The following is a 21,610-nucleotide window of genomic DNA, read 5'->3' on the forward strand; positions in this document are numbered from 1 at the left end:
TTAATTTGAATATAATTTCCATTGCTAAAATTCTATGAAATAAAATTACTGGTTTTAGCTGATATATGTATGTATATGTGTGTATCAGAAGAAATATTATTGTATAAACTTGCTCATGCAAATCTTAGTTTAAAAAATCAGAAACTGAAACAGAAATGGAATCAAATGAAATTGGAAATTGGAAACATAAACTGAACTGCAGCTGGAAAAATTTGTCTGATACTCGTAATCTGAGAAATAAATAGTTGGCAATTGTTCTTGGTGATTTTCAGACCACAGGCTCTTAAGTTACCAGGATTTAAGACTGCCTTCTCTCAGCTTCATTTTGTTAGTTTGTATAAGCATACCACCTAGCAAAATATGGAGCTCAGTTTAATATTTGCTACATTAAATATTATATAGCATATCTTAGCACTGGCAACTAAACAGTTAAGAAGCCTTAAAGGAAGCAAGAGAATTAGCTGTTGCTGAAACAATTTTATGGTCCTTTCCACTTCACTGGAGGTAGTTTGTATGGATGACTGGTTTCTATTCAATGCTGTCAAATATCTAACACTCCCATAGCTAGGCACCTTACAATGAATAACAAGCAGTCTAGCTGCCAATATGCTAGGACTGCATTATTCATTAGGGACTGGACCTTAACCTAGCAACACTCCAAAATCAGTGCTTGATGCCTTGTTAATTTATGAGACCAACAATTTATCACAACAAACTGAGGTGCCAACAGTACCAAGTAAATTTCCAAACTCAAATCATCGGCCTAAATTAAACCATAAAAATAATGGTTTAACTGTAATGGCAGTAAAATAACACATCTAGTTAAGCTTTTTCAACTTGTAGCATTTCATTAACCTGACATTTAAAATCCACATACTGTTATCTTTTCCTTTTGCAGTCTAATTCTTAATCTTCTTTGTTTGAGTTTTAATCATCTTGGAAAAAGTAAAGAATAAATGGCAAATGGCAATTTTAAAAATAAGGGTGTGGTTTAACATAGTTAGATTCATAATTGTTTGGAAATATTTAGCACTAATATAGCTATCTAGAATAATAGAATAACAGAGTTGAAAGTGACCTTGGAGGTCTTATAATCCAACCCCCTGCTTAGGAAACCCTATATAACATTTCAGAAAAACCCAATCTCTTTTTTAAACCTCCAGTGTTGGAGAATATTGTAAACAAGCTATAAAAATTGCAAAACAACTTTGGTGGTAAATAACAAAGAAATCAGAAATGTGAACATTAGGAAAGAATGTTTTTCAAGGGAATTCTATGTGCCCATTGTTTTTACTATCTTAATTATATCCCTCACTCATACCAAAACTTGGATATAATCTGTTGAAATAAAGTAGAAAAATATCCAGCTTATAAAATATACATGATCTGAAGCTTAATGGAAAATCAAAAATTAAAACCGAATCCTTAACTAATGATATAGTGATCATAATCACAGCGGAAATTAGATTTGACATATGTGTGATCCTCAGCAAAATTAAAGAAAAAATTATCAAAATGAAGAAATACAAGTTAAACACTGAAATATTGTGAAATCTTTACCCTAATAAGAATGCTATAATATCTAGGAATATTCAAATCAGATAATTCTTTGCATGGTTAAAATAATTGTTTAGGATATTTGAAATGTCTGAAAAATTCAAAATTCAAAGTTAAATTAGATAAATTAGTTAGTCATAAATATATGGGTGGTACTGGTAATCAAATAGAGTAGATATAAAAATTATAATTTTCATTCCTGAAAATGGTATAATTTATATTTATAAAATTTAAAACATTGTTGCAAAAGAGTTAGAAGGTCACTGGGTTTTATATAGAAGGTAAACCCAAAATACAATAAAGGAAAAGAGTAAAAGTTATAGTTATGACAATGCATAGGGAAAGTCATTCCTATAGATCAGGAGTCTTTAAACTTGACAGGTTTAAGGCTTGTGGACTTCAGCTCCCAGAATTCCTCCTCCAGAAATGTTAGTTCAGGAATTGTGGGAGTTGAAATCCTCAAGTCTTAAACTTGCTAAGTTTGAAGACCCTTGCTATAGGTAGTGTACATTAGTTGGAATAACAAATAGATTAAACACATTTTTACAAGAACCAAACCAAATGTCCAGGTTGGAATTCAAAATACTAAAAGAATAACAGCAAAGATGTATTTGTTTTTGCTTATTCTTCGTACTGTATTAGACTTTGATTAATAAAAACATAGTAACACTGTATCCAAATGAATTTTTTTTATTACTGCTGCTTTTCATAACCTAAATAAAATTGCAAATCTATTACATAGTGAATCTATCTGCCAAGACAATTTCTCTGATATGTATTTTTCCCTAAGAGACGCTCTGGTTCATCTCCTCCTTAAGAAGCCATTATTAGACCCCACCATATTAGAACATTTTCATCCAATGTCCAATCTACATTTCTAGGGAAGATTGTAGAAAACGTGGTAATAGAACAGTTGGATGAGATGGATTATCCTTACAGTCAGGATTCAGGCCAGATATGGATTGGAAACAGCATTGGTTGCATTTTGGATGATCTCTGGCAGGAATAGGTTGGGGCAACTCATTCATATTTGTTCTACTCAACCTCTCAGTGGATTTTGACACCATCGACTATAGGATCCTTCTGGACTAGTTTGGGGATTGGGAATGGGTGGTACAATATTATGTTGGCTCTGTTCCTTTCTCTGAGGCAGTTTCCAGTTGATGATTGGAAGTGAAAATTCCACTCTTGGCCCCTGCTATGTGGGGTGCTGTAGGGTTTGGTAGTTTCTCAATTCCTATTTAACCTCCACATGAGGCTTCCTGGTGAGATCATCTGTGTCAGCCCCTGGGGTAAATCAGACAGTAAATACAACCCGATGAGTTAATTCTACTTTATAGTAAAACTATTTTAACAGAATCTTGCAAGCTTCCTGCAGTAAGTTTCCTACACTGACCATTAAGCAAGTTGGGCTCCACCTTCTGTTGTATGATCATTCCCTAGGTAGCATCCCTTCCCCACATCCCTCAAGATCATTCCCACATATCATTTCATCACCCTCCCCTTCAGACTCATTCTCTCTCCCAGGTTCCTCAGAGAAACAGGTTGTGGGGTGTGAAAATGAAATGTAGCTGGATGATTCCCCCCTCCTTCTGATAATTCCCAAGATTATCTGCTCCAATAAGGTGACCGGCATCCCTCCCTCAGAAATCCATTGGTCTCTCCTCATCTCCTCAATGAGGAAAATAATTTGAGAATGCGGTACTTTATATAAAAAATACAGTTATAGATAGACTGCTTGATTAAGCAGGATGAACAGCATCTTGAAGCACTCTTGGTGATTTGGCAACACTCCAAAGAAAAAAGGCTGAGGAGCTTCTTCCTCTAACTTCAGACAATCACCATGTGCTGTCAACGAGTAATAAGTAGCCAACATTTTTCAAATGCTACAGATGAAATCCCACAATCTATCATCATTGGCAGCTGGAGAAAATAATAGTATTAATGAATTATATATTAGTAATGGAAATTGGCATACATTATTCTTAGAATATTTCTATTGTTTATATGGCCAATATGTTGTATTGGCCAACCTGGTCCAAATTCAGGAAGTTATCATCTTTGATGTTAGATAGGTTGGCACTGCTCCCAAAAGACTCTGCATGGAATTTGGGGGTCCTCCTGGACTCATAACTTCTGCTTTATGAGCAGGTGGCAGTTATGGCTAAAAGGCTTTCGCTCAACTTCAGGTTATGTGCCAGTTGTACCCATTCCTTAACTGGGAAGTTCTACTCTCAGCCATTCATGCCACAATCACTTCCCAAATGGATTGTTCAATATGTTCTACATGGTGCTGATCTGGAAGAACATTTGGAAACTGCAACTTTCTAGCACATAGTTATATGCATTCTTTGGTCAATGCACATTACACTTCTACTCCAAGAGCTGAATTGGTTGCCAGTTTGTTTGGCTCAATTTAAAGCGTAGTAGTGACATATAAAGCCCTACACAGCATGGGGCTAGGTTATTTGAGTGACCATCTCTCATTAGATACAACTACCCATCCTATCTGGTCTGGCAGAAGGGCATTCTATTAAAGGGTGTTGTCTGATGGGACCTAGAAGGACAGCCTTTTCTGCTGTGCCATCCAGCTTTTGGAATATAATCTCTTTGAATATAGGCTGGCTTGACCCTGTTGGACTTTTAGCAGCTCTGAAGAGATTGTTTTTCCATTATAGCTGGTTATATGCTGGAAATATAGAGCCTGCAAGACAACTGTATTATTTATAATGTAATGTAACATAATGTATGAAGTCCACTTTCCTGTGGATCAGTGGTGGGATTAAAAAAAAAAATTACAACTGGTTCTGTGGGCTTGGCTTGGTGGGTGTGGCAGGGGAAGGATACTGTAAAATCTCCAGTCACAGCTGGTATTTGCTGGTTCTCTGAACTACTCAAAATTTTCTTTACTGGCTCTCCAGAACTGGTAAGAACCTGCTGAATACCATCTCTGCTGTAGATTATGTTTTATTATTTTAATTGTTTTAATGGTTATATTTGTTTTGATAGTTTTTTTTATTGTTTGATTTTTTTCTTTGTGAGCTGTCCAGAGCCACCTATGGTCGTAACATAATATAAATTGAACAAATAAATAAACCTAGCTTTATTGATTTGTCTATTTATCTTACTGTGTGAGTAATACAGCTTGGTTGTGATTAGTGACTAGCATTGATGATGTTACCTAGTTTGGGTAATGAAACATCTGCAAAAAACAACCAAGCTCAGAGGAGCAACCTCAAAGACAAAGGGAATGTTGATGGAAATATCTCATAATTCATAACCTTGCTTCCATAAGAACAAAAAACTTTTGACATTCTGAAAAGCAGATTTCAAGATAGGATTAATGTATTCACTTTGTATTTGGGGAAGTACAAGTATGTACATCTTGTCCTTTCATCCAGGCATTTCCACTTCTGCCAGTAGTACAGCTTGAGAGAATAAGTTGGTTAAACAAAATCAATATTTGCAACAGCTGACCTTTCATTTTAACTCACAAACTCATACAACCCTAAACAGTATTGGAACAAGTTAGTTAATGGATGAGGACTAGAGCGAATTCCCAGTTCTGTAAACTAGATTAGGAAGTTGAAATAATAACCTCCCCGTTGTTTTTTATTAAAACAAAAAACATCTTCATAGAGATGTCCATGCTTACATCAGGAATCTAACTCAACCCAAGGGAGTCTTTATCTGACTTGATTAAAGGTGGACTACAGAACATGCTCAATAATATCACAATTATTTTATTTATTTAGTTAAGCCCTTATTATTTTTAGAAATAATTCAAGGCAGCAAACATCCAACACAACTTCCTCCTATTATTTCCCCCACCCCACCCCCTGAACCATGTGTGTTGGGCTGAGAGTGAATGACTAGCCCAAGGTCAATAGCTGGCTTTCTTGGCTAAGGTGTGACTAAAATTCACATTCTCCTGGTTTCTAGCCTTTTACCTTAACCACTAGACTAGATGGAATTAAAATCATTAAAAAATAATTAAAATAAATAAATAAACAAATAAAGATAAAAAATACCTGAGATCATTGTTATTGTTGATAATAATGATACAATGCAATATCTAATATTTCATAAGTTTGGAATATTGTAATGTGTTTCATAATTCTATTGATCTTATTTAATTCTAACACAATCTAAGCAATAAATTCCTTTATTCCTTCAGATTCTTAAAATTAAGATAGCATTATGACTGGAAATTTAATATAATATAAGACTCTTCCTTTGGCAATTCGTTGCAATATATTATTAAAAAATTTAATTACTAGCCTGTAGGATGTCAAGATATGTCAGAGTTCTCCTATGAAATTTTACTTTGTACCTTTGTCCAATTCAGTTTTAGGGGTTGGCTTTCATTTTCAAAAAGTTATTGTATGTATTTGTTCATGTTATTTTAGCACAGCCAGGATGTAGTGAAACACACTACATCTTGAGTGATATAAAAAAGTAATTGAAATCTTGAAGGAAAGAGAGGGCTACCCTGAGTGATGAAGTTGACCATCGTTATTAAAAAATACCTAGCACAAGAAATCTAATCCATTAAGGAACACATAAAGAAAAGAAATGGTAAATGTGCACGTGCCTAATCTCACACTCATCCAAAGAACTGTGCATAGTTAAGATCACAAAACAATACAATCTATACAATCTAAAGCAGGAGAGAAACAAGGGGCCAAAGACCAAATCTTACCATAGTTAGGCTTAGTTATATGTTTTGTATTTTGTTAGGATCACAGGACCATGGTCCATGTTCAAAGACAGTGCTTTCTTCACAGAATGAAGTAAGGGTCATTGAACAATGACAGCTTTATTTATATTTATATTTATATTTATATTTATATTTATGTTTATGTTTATGTATATATATATATATATATATATATATATATATATATATATATATATATTTAACACAATTATTTATACCCTTAGAACTTTCTTCTAAGAATTCTGCAAGAATTACTGTTTGGATTATCACAATACGTTTTACATAAGGTTTCTCCTAAAGATCACTCAGAAGCTACAACTAGTCCATGCCAGCTTCTAGAAATGTCCTTTTATAGAAAGTAAAGTCTAAATATGATACTCTATTTTAATTAACAAAAATGAAAGCCTTGTGATGGTACAGATGAATCTCAATTATGTGGGATTAAATGGAGAAGCCTAACATAGCTGCTTTGAGCAGAGAAGCAGAGATATTTTTCCTGAGATTTTTATTAGCTTTTTTCTGGGTCAATGGACAGATAAAGACAAGACTGAAAAAGATAGGAACAACATGTCTGTAAAGGTTGTCAGTCATCTAGGTCAGCGGTTGCCAACTGGTGGGCCGCAGCCCACCGGTGGGCTGTGAGAAAATTTTGGTGGGCCGCAGAGAAATCTCTCCCCCAGAGCACCCCCAAAGCACTTAACCCAGGCTGCGCAGAAACACAAGGCTGCTCAGCCGACATGGCCCGCAGGAACCTTCCCTGCCTGTTAGGAATTGATAGTCACCTAACAATTGGGTTGGAAATATACAAACCAGGATAGACATTTAATACTGTCTTTTTAAGGGAATGATGTAATTGTAATTGGGTGTGGTTCCTCAAATGGCCATAAGATGGAGCCAAAAAACTTGGTTTTCCTAGTTGCTAGATATTCTGATGTTCGATGTTGGTTGTTTCCCTATTGACTGTTGCTGATCGTTGTTCTTCTTGGATTACTGTGAGTCTGTTTACTGAACTGTTTATGATACTGGACTTTGTTATTTGGATTATCCCTGGACTGAAAATTGACTGCTTTAACCGTGTATAACTTGGACTGTTTGTTGGACTTCGATTTACTGTTTACTGGAAGTAAAACCTACATTTTACTATTCAGTGTATCTGTATGCTGGTTGTGTATTATTCAACATCACTCTCACTACACTTCCCTGAGAGCACTCATTCTCCTAACAGGGAATACCTTAACACTGCCCACTCACTCCTTACCCGGCAAACTTGTCTTCTAAGTTGCTATTTTTCTTTCTTCCAACCATCATCTGTTCTGCTGTGCTGGGAGATCTAGATTAGCTAGGAAGCAGGAAATGGTTGGATTTCTTGCTTTCTAGCTAAGTACAGCAGAACCTCCCTTAGGACTGAAGGTTTGCTTGCAAGCAAATTCAGTGCAGACTCACAGCAAGCAAATTTAAGAGACTGAGCTAGCCGATGGCAGATAGATAGATCACTGAATGATTCTGTGAGCAACTCAGTCTGCCTGCTTTACCTGATTTTGGATAAAAGTTGTTTTTTTTTTTTAACTAAAAATTTCAATATTTACATGTATGATGTGTTGTGAGTTAATTTTGTGAGTTTGCTTGCAAGCAAATTTTATGTGACAGATTGAGCTAGCCAATGGCAGATAGATAAATTTCTGAATGAATGAAGATTTCTGAATTTCAACTCAATCTGCCTTCTTGCTTTGCCTGATTTTGGGTAAAAGTTGCTATTTTTATGAAAAAATCAATAGTTATATAAATATTTATAATATTTACATACAAGCCATGCCCAGCCAGTCACATGACCACTAAACCACACCCACAAATTAGGCCACACCCACAGAACCAGTTAGTGGTCCCTGGGATCTAAAATTATGAGTTTGGTGGTCCCTGATGTCCAAAAGGTTGGCAACCCTGATCTAGGTTATAGTTTTCTCAAAGATGGACTGGGCTATTTTTTCCTTGAGGAAGCTGTTTCACTTCTCATGCAAGAAGCTCCATCAGTTCTGGGGGTGATGGAAGGATTAGTTCTGACAGAATGTAGAAGGTTGGAAGGATCATATATCCTTGCAATATGAACCTTCCAACGTCTCCCCTCCTGTCAAAACTAATTTCCATACAATTCAAAGGCTGGAAAATATATCAATAGGTAGGTGAAAAAGAGTCCAATCATTGTGGCATAATCAAACATATTATTCTTTCCAATAAACCCAGCCATCTTGCTGTGCACCTTGTTCTGTTTTCTCATTGCAATGGATTATTGTATTGTTGTTTGCCCTTTCTCAGCCTTCAGAGGAAAGGTAAAGCTTGAGAGGCTTTTTTGAGACCACACAATTTCAGCATGGTTGCACCTTTTGTACTCATCCAACAAAAAAGGCAAGAGTAGGATTTTCTCCTACTTCTGAACTTGAAACTTCTGCAAAAACTAACTCCAGTAAGGTAGCAAGAATTATAACATGTAAATGCAGTCCAAGGTAATCAAGCAACATAAGACTTACAAGGCATATTTCATCAATCAGTAATAACCACAGCTAGTACACCACACAAACAACAGAAACCACTTAAAAAGAAACAAGATATGGATGGACTGTAATGAACCATACTGGCCTCCAACCATTTTTTCAAGCTCAAGTCAAAGTATCTATTTTTATTTAAAAGACAGGAAGTTTAAATGATTGACATACAGAGAAATATCCTGTTTATCTGTACTCAATTACAATGCATTAAATCAGGGGCGTCAAACTCACATTGTTACAATGGTGTCACATGACATATTGGGACTTTTTTCCCCTTCACTAAACTGGGCATGGGCATGGCCAACATGTGACACATCCAATCTGTGATTGGGAGTTTGACAGCCTTGCATTAGAGCAATCAAGGAGACATTCTAATGATATTTTAGTTACTTACCATGATTTGTGTCAGATTTTTAATTTTATTGTGATCTGATTACATTTTATTTTTTGAAACCTTGAGGGCATACATTTTCAAACTAAATACCACAGGAATCGCCAATTTGGCAGCTAGAAAAGGAATGTGCGGGAGTCAAACTGACTTCCAATTTAAAATTTTATAATTGCCTTTAAACTTATTGTAAACAGGTTCAGGCTAAACTTGCATAAAAGAAACAATACTTTAGAAGGTAAGGAAAACTTGCATATACATTTATTCTGAAACATGCAACCCTAAAAAAGAGCTGCTATTTGTACTCCAGAATTTTTTACATTTATCTTTGCTTTTCACATTCAAAAGTTTTACAACCAACTCTTTCCAAAGTTGAAGAATTTTTATATATCCACTGGGAACACAGCAAGTAGATTGCAGAAGTTGATGACATAATTATGTCAGGCACAAAGAATTCTGGGAATACAGCTGTACAAAATGCAACTGAAAACCTTTTTGACAATATTCATGTTAGTCAGTGGAAGAATTAATGACTCCATTAAAAATAGTAATGTCCTCTATATATAAACTTGCTTATGCAGAAAGATTTAAATAAGGAAACAAATTATGTTGGTGCATAGAGTGCTTGTTTTGTAACTATCAGCAAAATGGAAGAACTTGTCTTTGGGATTGTCAAAAAAATGTTTACAGTTCTAAATTTACTCAGAAACAAAGCAAAAAAAGTACAATGGCAAAAATGCATCTATAATCAGATAAATACTGATATATAAAAAAGTATCATTCAAAATCTCATTATGGACCTTATCAATACCAGAACCTATTTATTCTTCATTTTTAGGCATTTTAATGTGTTAATAAACTTTCACTTCTGATTATCTATACTATAGCTCTGTAACAATATCACTCAAAGTAAAGATGAAAGTATAGAATAGCACTCTTGTTTTTATATCTACAACTAAACATATTTCATGAAGAATTACATTCCTCTTGCTTTTACAAGGATTGCATATGAGAAAACAATATAAAAGCTTGTTTTCTGTTTTTTTGTTAAAATTGTTACTAACATATTTCAAAACCTTTAAAAAGGAGTGAACAATTAATAACAATAATATTCCTAAATATGAATTAAATTCTACCAGACTTCTTATTTAGAACATAATTCCAAAGGAAAAGACTAAAAAAATGATAGTCAAGGATCAACAAGTTAAGTCAACCTATCTGACATTGTGGTGCCATGGGATTTCTTTCAGTAGGATACACAATTACATTTCAGCAAATGAAAAAGAAAATAATAGCAGTATTTGCTTATGCTACAAACCAGAAAATCCATATTAGCTGGGTAGAAGCCAGCATCATTGAGCAAATAGCATGGCATCTTATAAAGAAAAGCATCAAGCCCAGGAATGGTTAATATCTTAATGGCAACCTTTCACACACATCTGCCATGTCATTCAAGTAGCTACTGTACTTTTCATTAATGGAAATTATTACTATTACTATAAACTATTTCTGTTGTTCAACATAAAGAAAAATCTTTTATTTTTGCCTCCTGTTAAATACAATAATTGCTTTGCTTAACATTCTCTTCCAACAAAATAAAAATAACCACCACCACCACCCCCTTTTTCATTGCCAAATATATAACTAGCTTAAAATAAATTCTTTCTCTTAATCCATTGCTTAGCCTGTATATATTAAAAATGTCAACTGTTCTAAAAAAAGTGAACACTGGCTATTGAAGAAATCTGCCTCAAAATAGATGAAAACCACTAGTGGGGAGGGGGCTTTTATTCCATAATCATATTTATGATAACTAATATCAGGTACCCAGTGGGTTCCAAAACTAAAATATATGGAAACAGACATCCATACCTAAGGCAAAAAAAAAAAACAAAAGTCAGAATAAAAAAATATTTATTAAAAGAAATATATTTCATAAGTATTTAATTAAACAAGAGTGAATGTAATCCTTATAAATCAGCACTAATACAAGCTGATATGTAAATAACATTTGTAACATATTTTCTATGGTATTTTGATATTATATAATATAATAGACTGTATTTGCATTTGAATAGAAATTTAAATAGTATATTTTATATGAAAGGTATGTAGAGTTATGGTACTTGAATTGAAACCTCAAGCAATATAGCAATAGCAATAGCACTTAGACTTATATACTGCTTCATAGTGCTTTATAGCCCTCCCTAAGTGGTTTACAGAGTCAGCCTCTTGCCCCCAACAATCTGGGACCTCATTTTACTCACCTCGGAAGGATGGGAGGCTGAGTCAACCTTGAGCCTGGTGGGATCTGAACTGCCAAATTATAGGCAGCTGGCTGCAGAAATAGCTTGCAGTACTGCACTTTAACACAAATTGTAATGACAAGAAAAAACTATTTACGTACAAAAGGGTTAATTCCAAGATTCAACCCATGTCATCTATGATCTAATGAAGAACAAAATAATCAGAAGTTTGGTAGCACATTTTTCCAACTGATACACTTTTCTTTAAAAAGCCTGAGGTTTTGTAGCTCACAAGATTAATTAAAATGAAACTGCAATTTACAACAGTGGACAGATTTCCAGAAAAATTACGGAAATTCAAATTCCAAGAACTAATCAAAAGTCAGGTTTCCCTCCTTTCAGGTGACTTTTCAAAAAGGGAGGGGACAGCTTCATCCCCTCCCCCCGCTTTTTTCCCCCTTTGTCCTCCATGCCCGGAAGAAATATTCCCTGTTTGCAAACAGGACTCATGGCATTATTTTTTAAAAACTTTTTCTCTCTTTCTCTTCAATTCTCAATTGCTTAATCTTCATCTATCTTATATTGTAACCGACTTGTATCTTTTTCTGAAATAATTACTCTCCTTCTGACAGGGAATTTATCCCGGTCAATCTAGCTATCGAAAGGCAAGAAAGGGCAGGCAAGAAAGTTTCTAATCCTCTCCCAATTGATGGTGGCAGTGATAGATTTTCCTCTCTCCCCCACCGCTGAACTGTGAACAGGTGTAACAATCATGGAAAAACACTTAGAGTGCATTGACTAGTGCACCACATCTCAAGAGTTCACTCCATTATTCATATGTCTATTATTCATTTTATTATTATTTTGTAGTGTTATATTACAGCAAGCACTGAAATGAATAAACAAGTGAGAGATGACGCTTCAAGTGCCAGTGGAAAAAGGAATTTATGGATGACCAATGCATTTTAGAAATGTATTCTTTATTCAAGAGTACTATAAAAACAGAAACAAAAAACAGGAAAAAAAGCACTAAAATGATTTACAAGACACATGTAACAATGTTTTTAAAATATACAAAATATTATGTATATTCTAACTAACTCAGCAAATGTTGAAAACTGGATAGCTTGAATGAATTTCTGTTTATTTTGAAGAATGTTGCTGTGATAAACCCAAAAATAATAATATAATATAGTGAAGATGATACTTCTAAAGCAAGGGTCTTCAAACTAGACAGCTTTAAGACTTGCGGACTTCAACTCCCAGAATTCCTCCTCCAGTCATGTTAGCTCAGGAATTCTGAGTTGAAGTCCATGAGTCAGTCTTACCTGCCTAATTTGAAGACCTTGTCCTAAAGCATGTTGTATGTATTTGCTTCTAGTGTAAATGAAAATAGAAGTGAAAGGACTGCTATATACAAAATAAAATATTTACCTTTGAATACCTGTAAACCAGTCACCTGGCATATTGTGTAAAACTGAATCTAATGAGGATAAGAGCAGCTATGGTAATTTATAATGCTGGAAAAATATTGAGGACTATGACAGCAAAATTCTTAGGCATGTTTGAAGGTAAAAGCCTTATTTGTTTTTCTGAAAATATGTTTCACTGGAGTGGCTTTAATTATTTGTTTGCCTAATATTTTCAGTTCTAATCTTAAGAGCTCTAGTAGTTTTGCTGCATAAATTTTAAGGCATGACATATACCACTTGAGTGTCAATGCTCACAGTGAAACTGCAAAGATTCTCAACCTCTTTAAATAATTAATGAAAGAAGCTTCTATGAAGATTCTCGGTCATCTAGGTCATGGTTGTCCCAATGGTGCTTTTTCAAGGTGCTTTTTTTTGTTTTATTTTGAAGACATTTTGCATCTCATTCAAAAAGCTTGCTTCCCTACCATCCAGTAAGAGCTGAAGAAGCTTCCTGGATGAAGTGCAAAACATCCTCAAAGAAAAACAAAATGTTTTTATTGTTTTTGCCTCTTGAAAAAGCACCTTTGGGCCAATGGAATAAGGTTTTTTTATGACTGCATTTGTAATAAGTGAGTGGCTGCAGAAAGAAGGGAATAATTCCATTATAAATATGTTATTAACATGAATCCCTTATATTTCTAATCCATGTTTTTGAGGATACTTGTCCTCTTGTAGGCAAAGCAAGGGATTGCCTGGAAGCAACTCCAGGTCACTCTTGATGTAAGAATTTTATGATGTGATCAAAAGTCAAAGTGCATATCAACTGATCATTCTCTGTATTTTAGGAGCCATGTGATGCAGTGGTTAGAATGCTGCATTGCAGACTAACTCTGCCCATAGCCAGGAGTTTGATTCTGACCAGCTCTAGAGTGACTCAGCCTTCCATCCTTCCAAAGTAGGTAAAATGAGGATCCAGATTATTGAGGACAATATGCTGTTTTTGTAATCCACTCAGAGAGTGGTATAAAGCACCATGGAGTGATATATAAGTCTAAGTGCTATTGCTATTCCTATTTTAAAGTGGCAAAAAGTGCTCCTCTAATTGTCTCAATCTCTTTTTCAAAAATTAGTTTCCATTGCTGAGCTGATTCTTTCTAAGAATCATTCCTAGTGTTTAAATGGTGCTCCAAATGTTTTAGGATTGCACCCAAGAAATCTATTACTATTGGAACTATATTTGCTCTCTTTTGCCATCATCATACTACTTCTCTTGGCAGGTTTTGTATTTTGTTATTTTCTCAAGATTTTTCTTTTTCTATTATGCTATCTTCAGGTTCTGCAACTTCCAGTAGCATGACTTTTTTTGTCTTATCAACAATTATTTAGTCTGGGATGTTGTGTGACAGCTGCTTGTCTGTTTGAACTCTAAAGATATAGAGCACTTCAGCTTCTTCATTTTCTATCACTTTGTCTATTTTGTTTGTCCTACCAGTTCTTGCTTGCAAGCAGCTGGTGTTTCTTGCAGATATTCAATGCACCATTGTTGTTACTTTGTCACACCATTGTTTATAATCATCCTTCTTGTGTTGAAAGGCTGGAAAATGCCTTTCTTTTGAGGATTCGATTTTCCTGCTGGGAGGGCTCCGGTGCAAGGACACAGACAGATTTTTCAGGAAGGCAAGAGATAGCAAGAAGTCTGCGTTCCTGGGGCTAGCCATCTTTGTATAATAAACCCCTGATTTTTATACCTTTTCTCCTTTTGTGTGTGAGTGCTTGTGTTTGTATTTCTTAATGTTTTAAATCCTGTCAGGGGGTTGTCTTCATTTCCGCCAGAGGGTAAACTCCACGGGATGGTTTGATTGGATTATCAGTTTCATCCTAATGTTTTCTTATATTTGTTTGGTGGCAATCTCCTGTCTGCTATGGAGTTTATTTCGTGTCTTTTGTCTATTTGTTTTGCTGATTTGGCATGACCTGTTGTTTGTAAGGGATTTCTTTTTCTTGTTTCCCTAGCTTTCTTAATTACTTGGCTTTTGTCTAGGGGGCTTCTTTCAATATCTTTTATTAAATCTCTTTTCCTATGCAAGTTTGTTTTGTGGCTGGCCTGATGTTCCCTTTTGGGCTTTTCCTGCTTCGGTGTCACCACTGTCCCCATGAAGCTCCCTTTCCACCCTTGCAGCAGATAACTAGGTGAGATACTGTTTTTCAGCTTCTTTGCAGAGATTACATTAGCTGTTGCTTCTTCTCAATTCTGGCTTTCTATGGATTTATTCTTAAGGTTTGGTCTTGTGCAGCCAGAATTACCCCCTGTATATCTTTCCTCAATTTTCCTGCTCTTAGCCATTGTCAGGCCTTCTTGTTTTCTGCTTGGCCTGCTATTTTTTTTTGTTTTTTTTATGTAGTAGCTATGTAATACTTTGCCTTGCCATGTCTCTTTTCTGTCCTTCATTTGGTATTTCATGTAGATCAGTTTTCTTTGTCCGGTACTCACTAAGCCTTCATAGTATACTAGCTTCAGCACATCTACTTCACTGTCCTTCAGATATTTTTCCAGTGCCTTTTTCCCTCTTCAATAGTTTGTGTACTTGCAACATTGCCTGCCCACCTATGTTCCTTGGTAAATAGAGTCTGTTAACATCTCTGTGTTGGGCATGATATATTGTTATTATTTTTCTGGTCTTCCAACCCAGGGGCTCTAGTTCAGTCCAGTATTCCAGCCGTATGTCTAATGGTTGGTATTTCCCAGATTATAATAAACTTTTATAATAATTATAATACATGCATTATATAAAATGTAATCTATTTAATTAATATATTATAAATAATAAATTATTTCTTAAACAAAAAACTAGGTTTTTAATGCAAAGAAATTCTTATGTATTCTGTTATAATTTAAAGTTTGCAATCTGCATGTTGAAAAACTGGATTAGAATAGCTTTATTAATTATGTAAACATGTTGCATACTTAGGAAATATAGCACTTATTCTGAATATGCATTATTACTTTCCTGAATAACTCCATAATGTAATTTTTTGAATTTTCCTAATTAGAAAAAATAAAAACATATGAAGAATGGTTGCAGGAATTTGAAAAGAAGGAGTATGGGAGACATGATAGCAGTATTTGAGGGGCTACCACAAAGAGGAGTAGGTCAACTTATTTTCCAAAGCACCAGAAGGCAAGACAAGAAGCAATGGATAGAAACTAATCCAGGAGACAAGCAACCTGAAATTAAGGCGTAACTTCCCTACAGTGAGGACAATTAACCAGTGGAACAGCTTGCAAGTTGTAGATGCTTCATCACTGGAGGTTTTTTAAAAAAGACTGGACAGCTATCTATCTGAAATAGTATAGGATCTCCTACTTGAGCAGGAGGTTGGACTCAAAGACCTCCAAGGTCCCTTCCAACTCTATTCTGATTGATTGAGAATTAAAAATAAAGTTCTGAAACTTGTACATTTACAATACATTTATAGTGCATTCTTATAAAGAAAATAATTCGAAAACTACGTATTTGAGAGAAAAGTAAGCCATTACTCATTTTAAAACTTCTATTTCTTGGAACAACAGTAATAGAAGACTTAATTATTATTCATAATTATACATAATTATATCTGGAGAAAGAAAAGATGCCAAGTTATCCTAAATTATACCTATACCTATAAATCAGGAGTATCAAACTCACGGTCCATGGGCCGGATGTATCACATGCTGGCCCCACCCCCACCTGGTTTAGTGAAAAGGAAAAAAAATCCCGATACATCATGTGACAACACCCTGATGACGCGAATTTGACACCCCATAGATGCAAAATTAAAAGTGAAATTCCAAACCAAACAAGTTTAATTGAATTAATATTCAGTTAATCTGCAGTCCAGCATGTAAATGAGATCAAATGTGTTCAATTAACTTTCACTCAGTTAATTATCTAGTTTGCAGCCTGAAAGGCAGAATGAGAGAGAGTTCTTAAAGAAGCAAAACTTCACTCCTTAAGTTACCATGAATGGTTTTACAATGCAATAAAGTAATTAGACTAAATGGTTGTAGCTCTTTTGAAAGTAGAATGTTTTGATGGTTTTTATCCAAAGGCCAGCTATTTGTTCAATAGTGGCACTCTATGTAAAGCTTCTATATACCATTCAACTTTCAGATTACACCAGTTCAATCTTTCAATCCTTCTTCATCCAGTTAGCTCCCAAGTGTACCAATTCTATTAATAAACATCCAGACATACCATCACACAAACGTGAGTCTGCCAGTGGTTCTCTCAGCACTGAAGACAATAAAAGACAAGGGAGAACCCTAAAGAAACAAATTGCCCAGGCCGGCTACTCATAAAGAAACAATCCCTTGGAAAGTTTGAATTTAAGGAAACATTTAGTGTTCAGTAATTCATCAACATAGATCTTCAATGAAGATATCAACAAAAATATAAATTAAACCTAGGCCTTAAAAATAAATAACTGATTAGTTTTTAAAAATTATTTGTATGGATTACCTGTTAAAATAAACTGAAGAAATAGTATAATAATGTGATGACTAAATGGATATTTTTGGTACATTTTGCTTCTCATTCACCATTATGATTGCACTCTAGATTAAAATAGCCATAAAAGATAAATAAGTGGGCTGATAATTCACACTTAATTGATTAATGCACTATTTTTCATTTTACTGCTTTGGTATTTCTTTTTTCCATGGTCCAACATGTTTGCTAACATTCTGACTTAGGAATGCTTCTCTATCTTTTAAAGTAGAGGCATCTTAATGAGCTTTCTATTAACCGACAGGCATGAAAGAAAGGGAGGGAACCTGATTACGTACCTAAGCGACAGTAGGCAGCAACTTAAAGCAAATGCATTCCTCAAAGATTAAAAGCAGGAACAGTGACAGAAATGTACAGATAAATCAAGTACACATACTTACAGTCGCTGATAGCTGGGGTCCAGTAAGTTGTGCCTGTAAAATAGCCTCATTGATCGAGTACCGAATACCCAGCAGTGCCAGTTCTAGATCATGAGTTACAGCCATTTCATTGGTGAGGTATTCCAGAGTATAGATATATTCCCTCCAATGAATGTCCAGCTCAGATACGCTGGCAAAACAACCTCTCATCACATTCAAACAATACCCTTCACAGGGTCTGATGAGGGTCAGACCTTGGCAGTGAGGACAATATTGCATTTTCACAAGGCCTCGGATACATTCTTTGGTCAAAACAGCATGCTCAGTGGCGTTCAGCACTTCAACACCCATTCCCAGGGCCTGATTGAATATTCTGCTTGCCCTCAGAGACCTTGCTAGCTCCATAACAGCTTCTTTGGAATAGCGTCCAAATGGATTGATGTCTTGTCGTGTTTGTCGCAGGCATTCCATATATTCTTCTGACAAGTCCATCATGCCAGGGTTTATCAAGCGGGTATAAACCAAAGGGAAGAGGCTGTCGAAGAACCGGAAAAATGCTTTTTCCACTCTGTTTTGAGCACCCAAGAGGTAGAGAGAGAGGTCTGTAAAAAGTTCTTTCACAGGCTCAGCTGCCTCCTTTGACATGGATCTGTAGACAGTCTCAAAGAGAGAAGCGGTGTGATTCTCAGCAAAACGAAGCAGGGATTCAAAGGCTGCTGCAGAAATACATTAAAAGTGAAGGGAAAGTCAGTGTTTCCTTAATACAGCTCAAAAGCTTGGATCTAAATAGTAGACCAGGACTAATTTTTATTCAGTTGCTTTACAAGATAGGTAGGCATTTTATTTCTCTTTCACAAATTGATACAGTTGAAATGTGGAAGAGGAATCTCACTGCTTTTATTGGTTTTCAGTGCTGCTTTGTTTGATGCTGACATAGAATCTCTAAATGCTGGAATACCTGAATACCTATCCCAATTGCGCACCTACAATATTTCAATTCCCACAGTCTACCAGTCCTGAGTTTGCTAAGGAGGTGAAGTTATACTGTACATATACAGGATCTTCAATTGGAGAAGCTGGACTATATAGAGACTTCTCTAAAGCTAAATCCATGGTGAAGCACAGTCCATAGTTCACTGACCATTTTTGTTTTCTGTGCAAAATTCCCAGGTTTAGTAACTGACATCTCCAATTAGGACCAGAAATCTGAAATCTTAAAGAAATGTGGTCCAAGGCAATGTACAACCTTGAAAGTTTAAAAGATTTCTTTGTGAATCAGCTTCTTTTGTGAAATATTTTAAGAGCAACTGAGAGGAGAAGGAAGACTTAACTGTCTCTCATCTGACAGACCCTGGTAGATATATAAGCAGGGGTGGGATGCTACTGCTTCTGCCTGGTTCTATAGAGCCGGCAGCTCTGAAGAGCAGCAGACACCGAACTGGTTCTGTGTTTGCTGCTGTTTGGCCCACCCGTCTGCCCAGGCTCTTACCTGTCCTTTATTTCCTGATTTTTCAACCTCAGCTTCTTTGTGCGGCACAGCTGAGGTTGAATAAGCAGAGAAAAAGAGGCTTTCCAAATGCTGCATACCTGCACGCAGCGCTTTTCAGATGTCCAGGTGGCACAGCTTAAGGTTGTTTTACACGTGCGTGCAGCATGCAAAACATAGTCACCAAACCAGTAGTAACACCGGTTGAATGCCACCCCTGTATATAAGATACATCTGGATTGAAAAGTACCTGCTGAAATAATCCTCAGTTAAGACTATGCAATCACTCACATATTTTATAAATAAATTATATTGAAGGACAAAATAAAATAATAGAATGTAAAACTTATAATAAAGTAACTAAGGTTTCTTTACTAAAAGTTTGTTAAAAGAACTCATGAACAATTCTTTTTCTCTGTAAATGCACTCACATTTTTGATACAGAAGATGGAATTTCTTGACTCTTTCTTATTTATAAATGTATGTAGCTTGGTAAACACATGTAGCTTTTTATTATAAACGCATGTAGCTTTTTATTTCCACCACGTTGCTTTATTTCCTTTATCTTATTTAACATTGCTTGATATAGTTGTAATCTTAAAACCAGTGAAATGTTTAGAAAACCTGAGGAATCCATAAATGTTGGAAGACAATGTTATGCTTTACTCAACTTTCTCCACAACCTTAAGGTATAATATGGTTTTAGGTTCAGTGGAAAATCTGTGCAATTTACAATTAAAATATGATTCAATGTTTGTTTTCAACCTTTCAACTACTTAAGTATTAAGTAGTTTAGGATCTGACTAAGGGAGTAGCCATCATATTAATATGAACTTGTGTGGTTGCTAAGGTCAACACCAAAAGTCATCTTAAAGATATATATTGGAAGTCCATTCATTAGGTACATGGAATAAAGAATTTTCTGCATTTCTAATAAGCCATGGAACACTGTTTTGATAGCTGCATTAACCTCCATTCCTTCTGCCTTTAAGAAAGAGATTGTCTTTCCCAATCATACCTTTGGAGTTCTTTAAGGATGATTTTAGGTATGATTGTTAGGAAGGCAGGCAGACAGACATTAACTTTTATATATTTTGCACTATTTACCTATGAATTGCAGGTGCTCAATTAACAAGTGCATGAAATCTAAATAAACAAGCATTGTGTGTTGCCTTTTTCTTTTATGTCAAGCATCTTGAAGTGGCCTAAAAGATTTAAAGTAGATGGAGATTATTAATCTGATAAAAAGAACAATAAACCCAGTGTTCTTTTCCAATATTACAGGCTTACTTCCCTTCCAGACATGAGGCTGACTTGTAGCAATTCTGTTTTAACCAAGCCATTTTTTTTTTCAATTCAGGATTCAACAGATATTTTAATTAATTCAGTAAAATGTTTTTACAGCCTAGGACTTCACATTTGGCCTAATCTATTTTAGCAGTTAAGGAAAAAGCTTAGTCAAGGGACAGATAAATAACTAGAATAAAACTCCCTTTTTACGACCCTATACTTAATTTGGGGTAGAGTCAGAGTGACTGGATGGAGCTGAGTGTTTACTGGCCAGATGTCCTTCCTAATGACATGGGGAGTTCACAGTAGATATTTTTTCTTTGCGCCCTAAGAGAGAACATTTGCTGCTACCTAGGATTGAATTCTCAACTTTCTAAGTGGGAGGTGAGTATATTCACCATTAGGCCACCATGCCATTCAAACAAATAAATGGAATAAAATATAGCTGTATAGCTTATAACTATATAATAGTTTCTGAAGTTGTGTGTGTTACATGTTCAATTTTGAAGCTGACAATTCTATGTGATCAAGTTATCACAGGATAGCCACTGATTAAATGATTGGAAGCAGACTTGTTACGTTATAATATTTTAAAACAGTATTATTAGCTCTTCAAGAAACAGGATAAGATTATAATAACTTACAAATTGAATGTTTTTGTAATTCTATGACCCTTGAAAAGAAAAGAAAAATCCAATTTCACTCCTACACAGTTTGCCAAGTAATATATTGAGTCAGCTTTTACAACTCAGCTGTAAAATTGTAAAAACTGTGGTTTATAATGAAAAGACTGACAATGCGAAAGCTGCAGTATTGTAAACAAAGCTACTGTACTATAAGTGGAACAAAGTTTTCTAAAACATCTCTGTTTAATATTTGTTGGTTTATGCAACTTCTGATCTTATTCGAAGTATTATTGAAAGTACCGTTTTCATATATGTTTCAGAATTCTAGATCAATGATTTGTCAAGACAAAGTCCATCCTTGCTGGAAGTAGAGGATACTGATTTTGGTTGCTCTAAGTGGAAAATTGTAAATGAAAAGTTCTTAATTTTCAGATCTACT

General features: G+C 35.2%; 1 protein-coding gene across 2 annotated transcripts in view; it reads right to left on the reverse strand.

Annotated features, from left to right (window-relative positions):
• LOC113436827 (glypican-5-like) overlaps positions 1-21,610 on the reverse strand; it is a 358,073-nt gene that overhangs the window by 234,801 nt on the left and 101,662 nt on the right. For both annotated transcript variants that reach the window (XM_087933156.1, XM_026701472.2), the window contains exon 3: positions 17,791-18,485. In XM_087933156.1, the coding sequence (XP_087789282.1) occupies positions 17,791-18,485 (695 nt within the window). The remainder of the gene's footprint in view (positions 1-17,790; positions 18,486-21,610) is intronic.

Source organism: Pseudonaja textilis, chromosome 4 (genome assembly GCF_049901715.1).
Source record: "Pseudonaja textilis isolate UNSWEBS1 chromosome 4, rPseTex1.2, whole genome shotgun sequence".
Classification (NCBI taxonomy): Eukaryota; Metazoa; Chordata; class Lepidosauria; order Squamata; family Elapidae; genus Pseudonaja; species Pseudonaja textilis.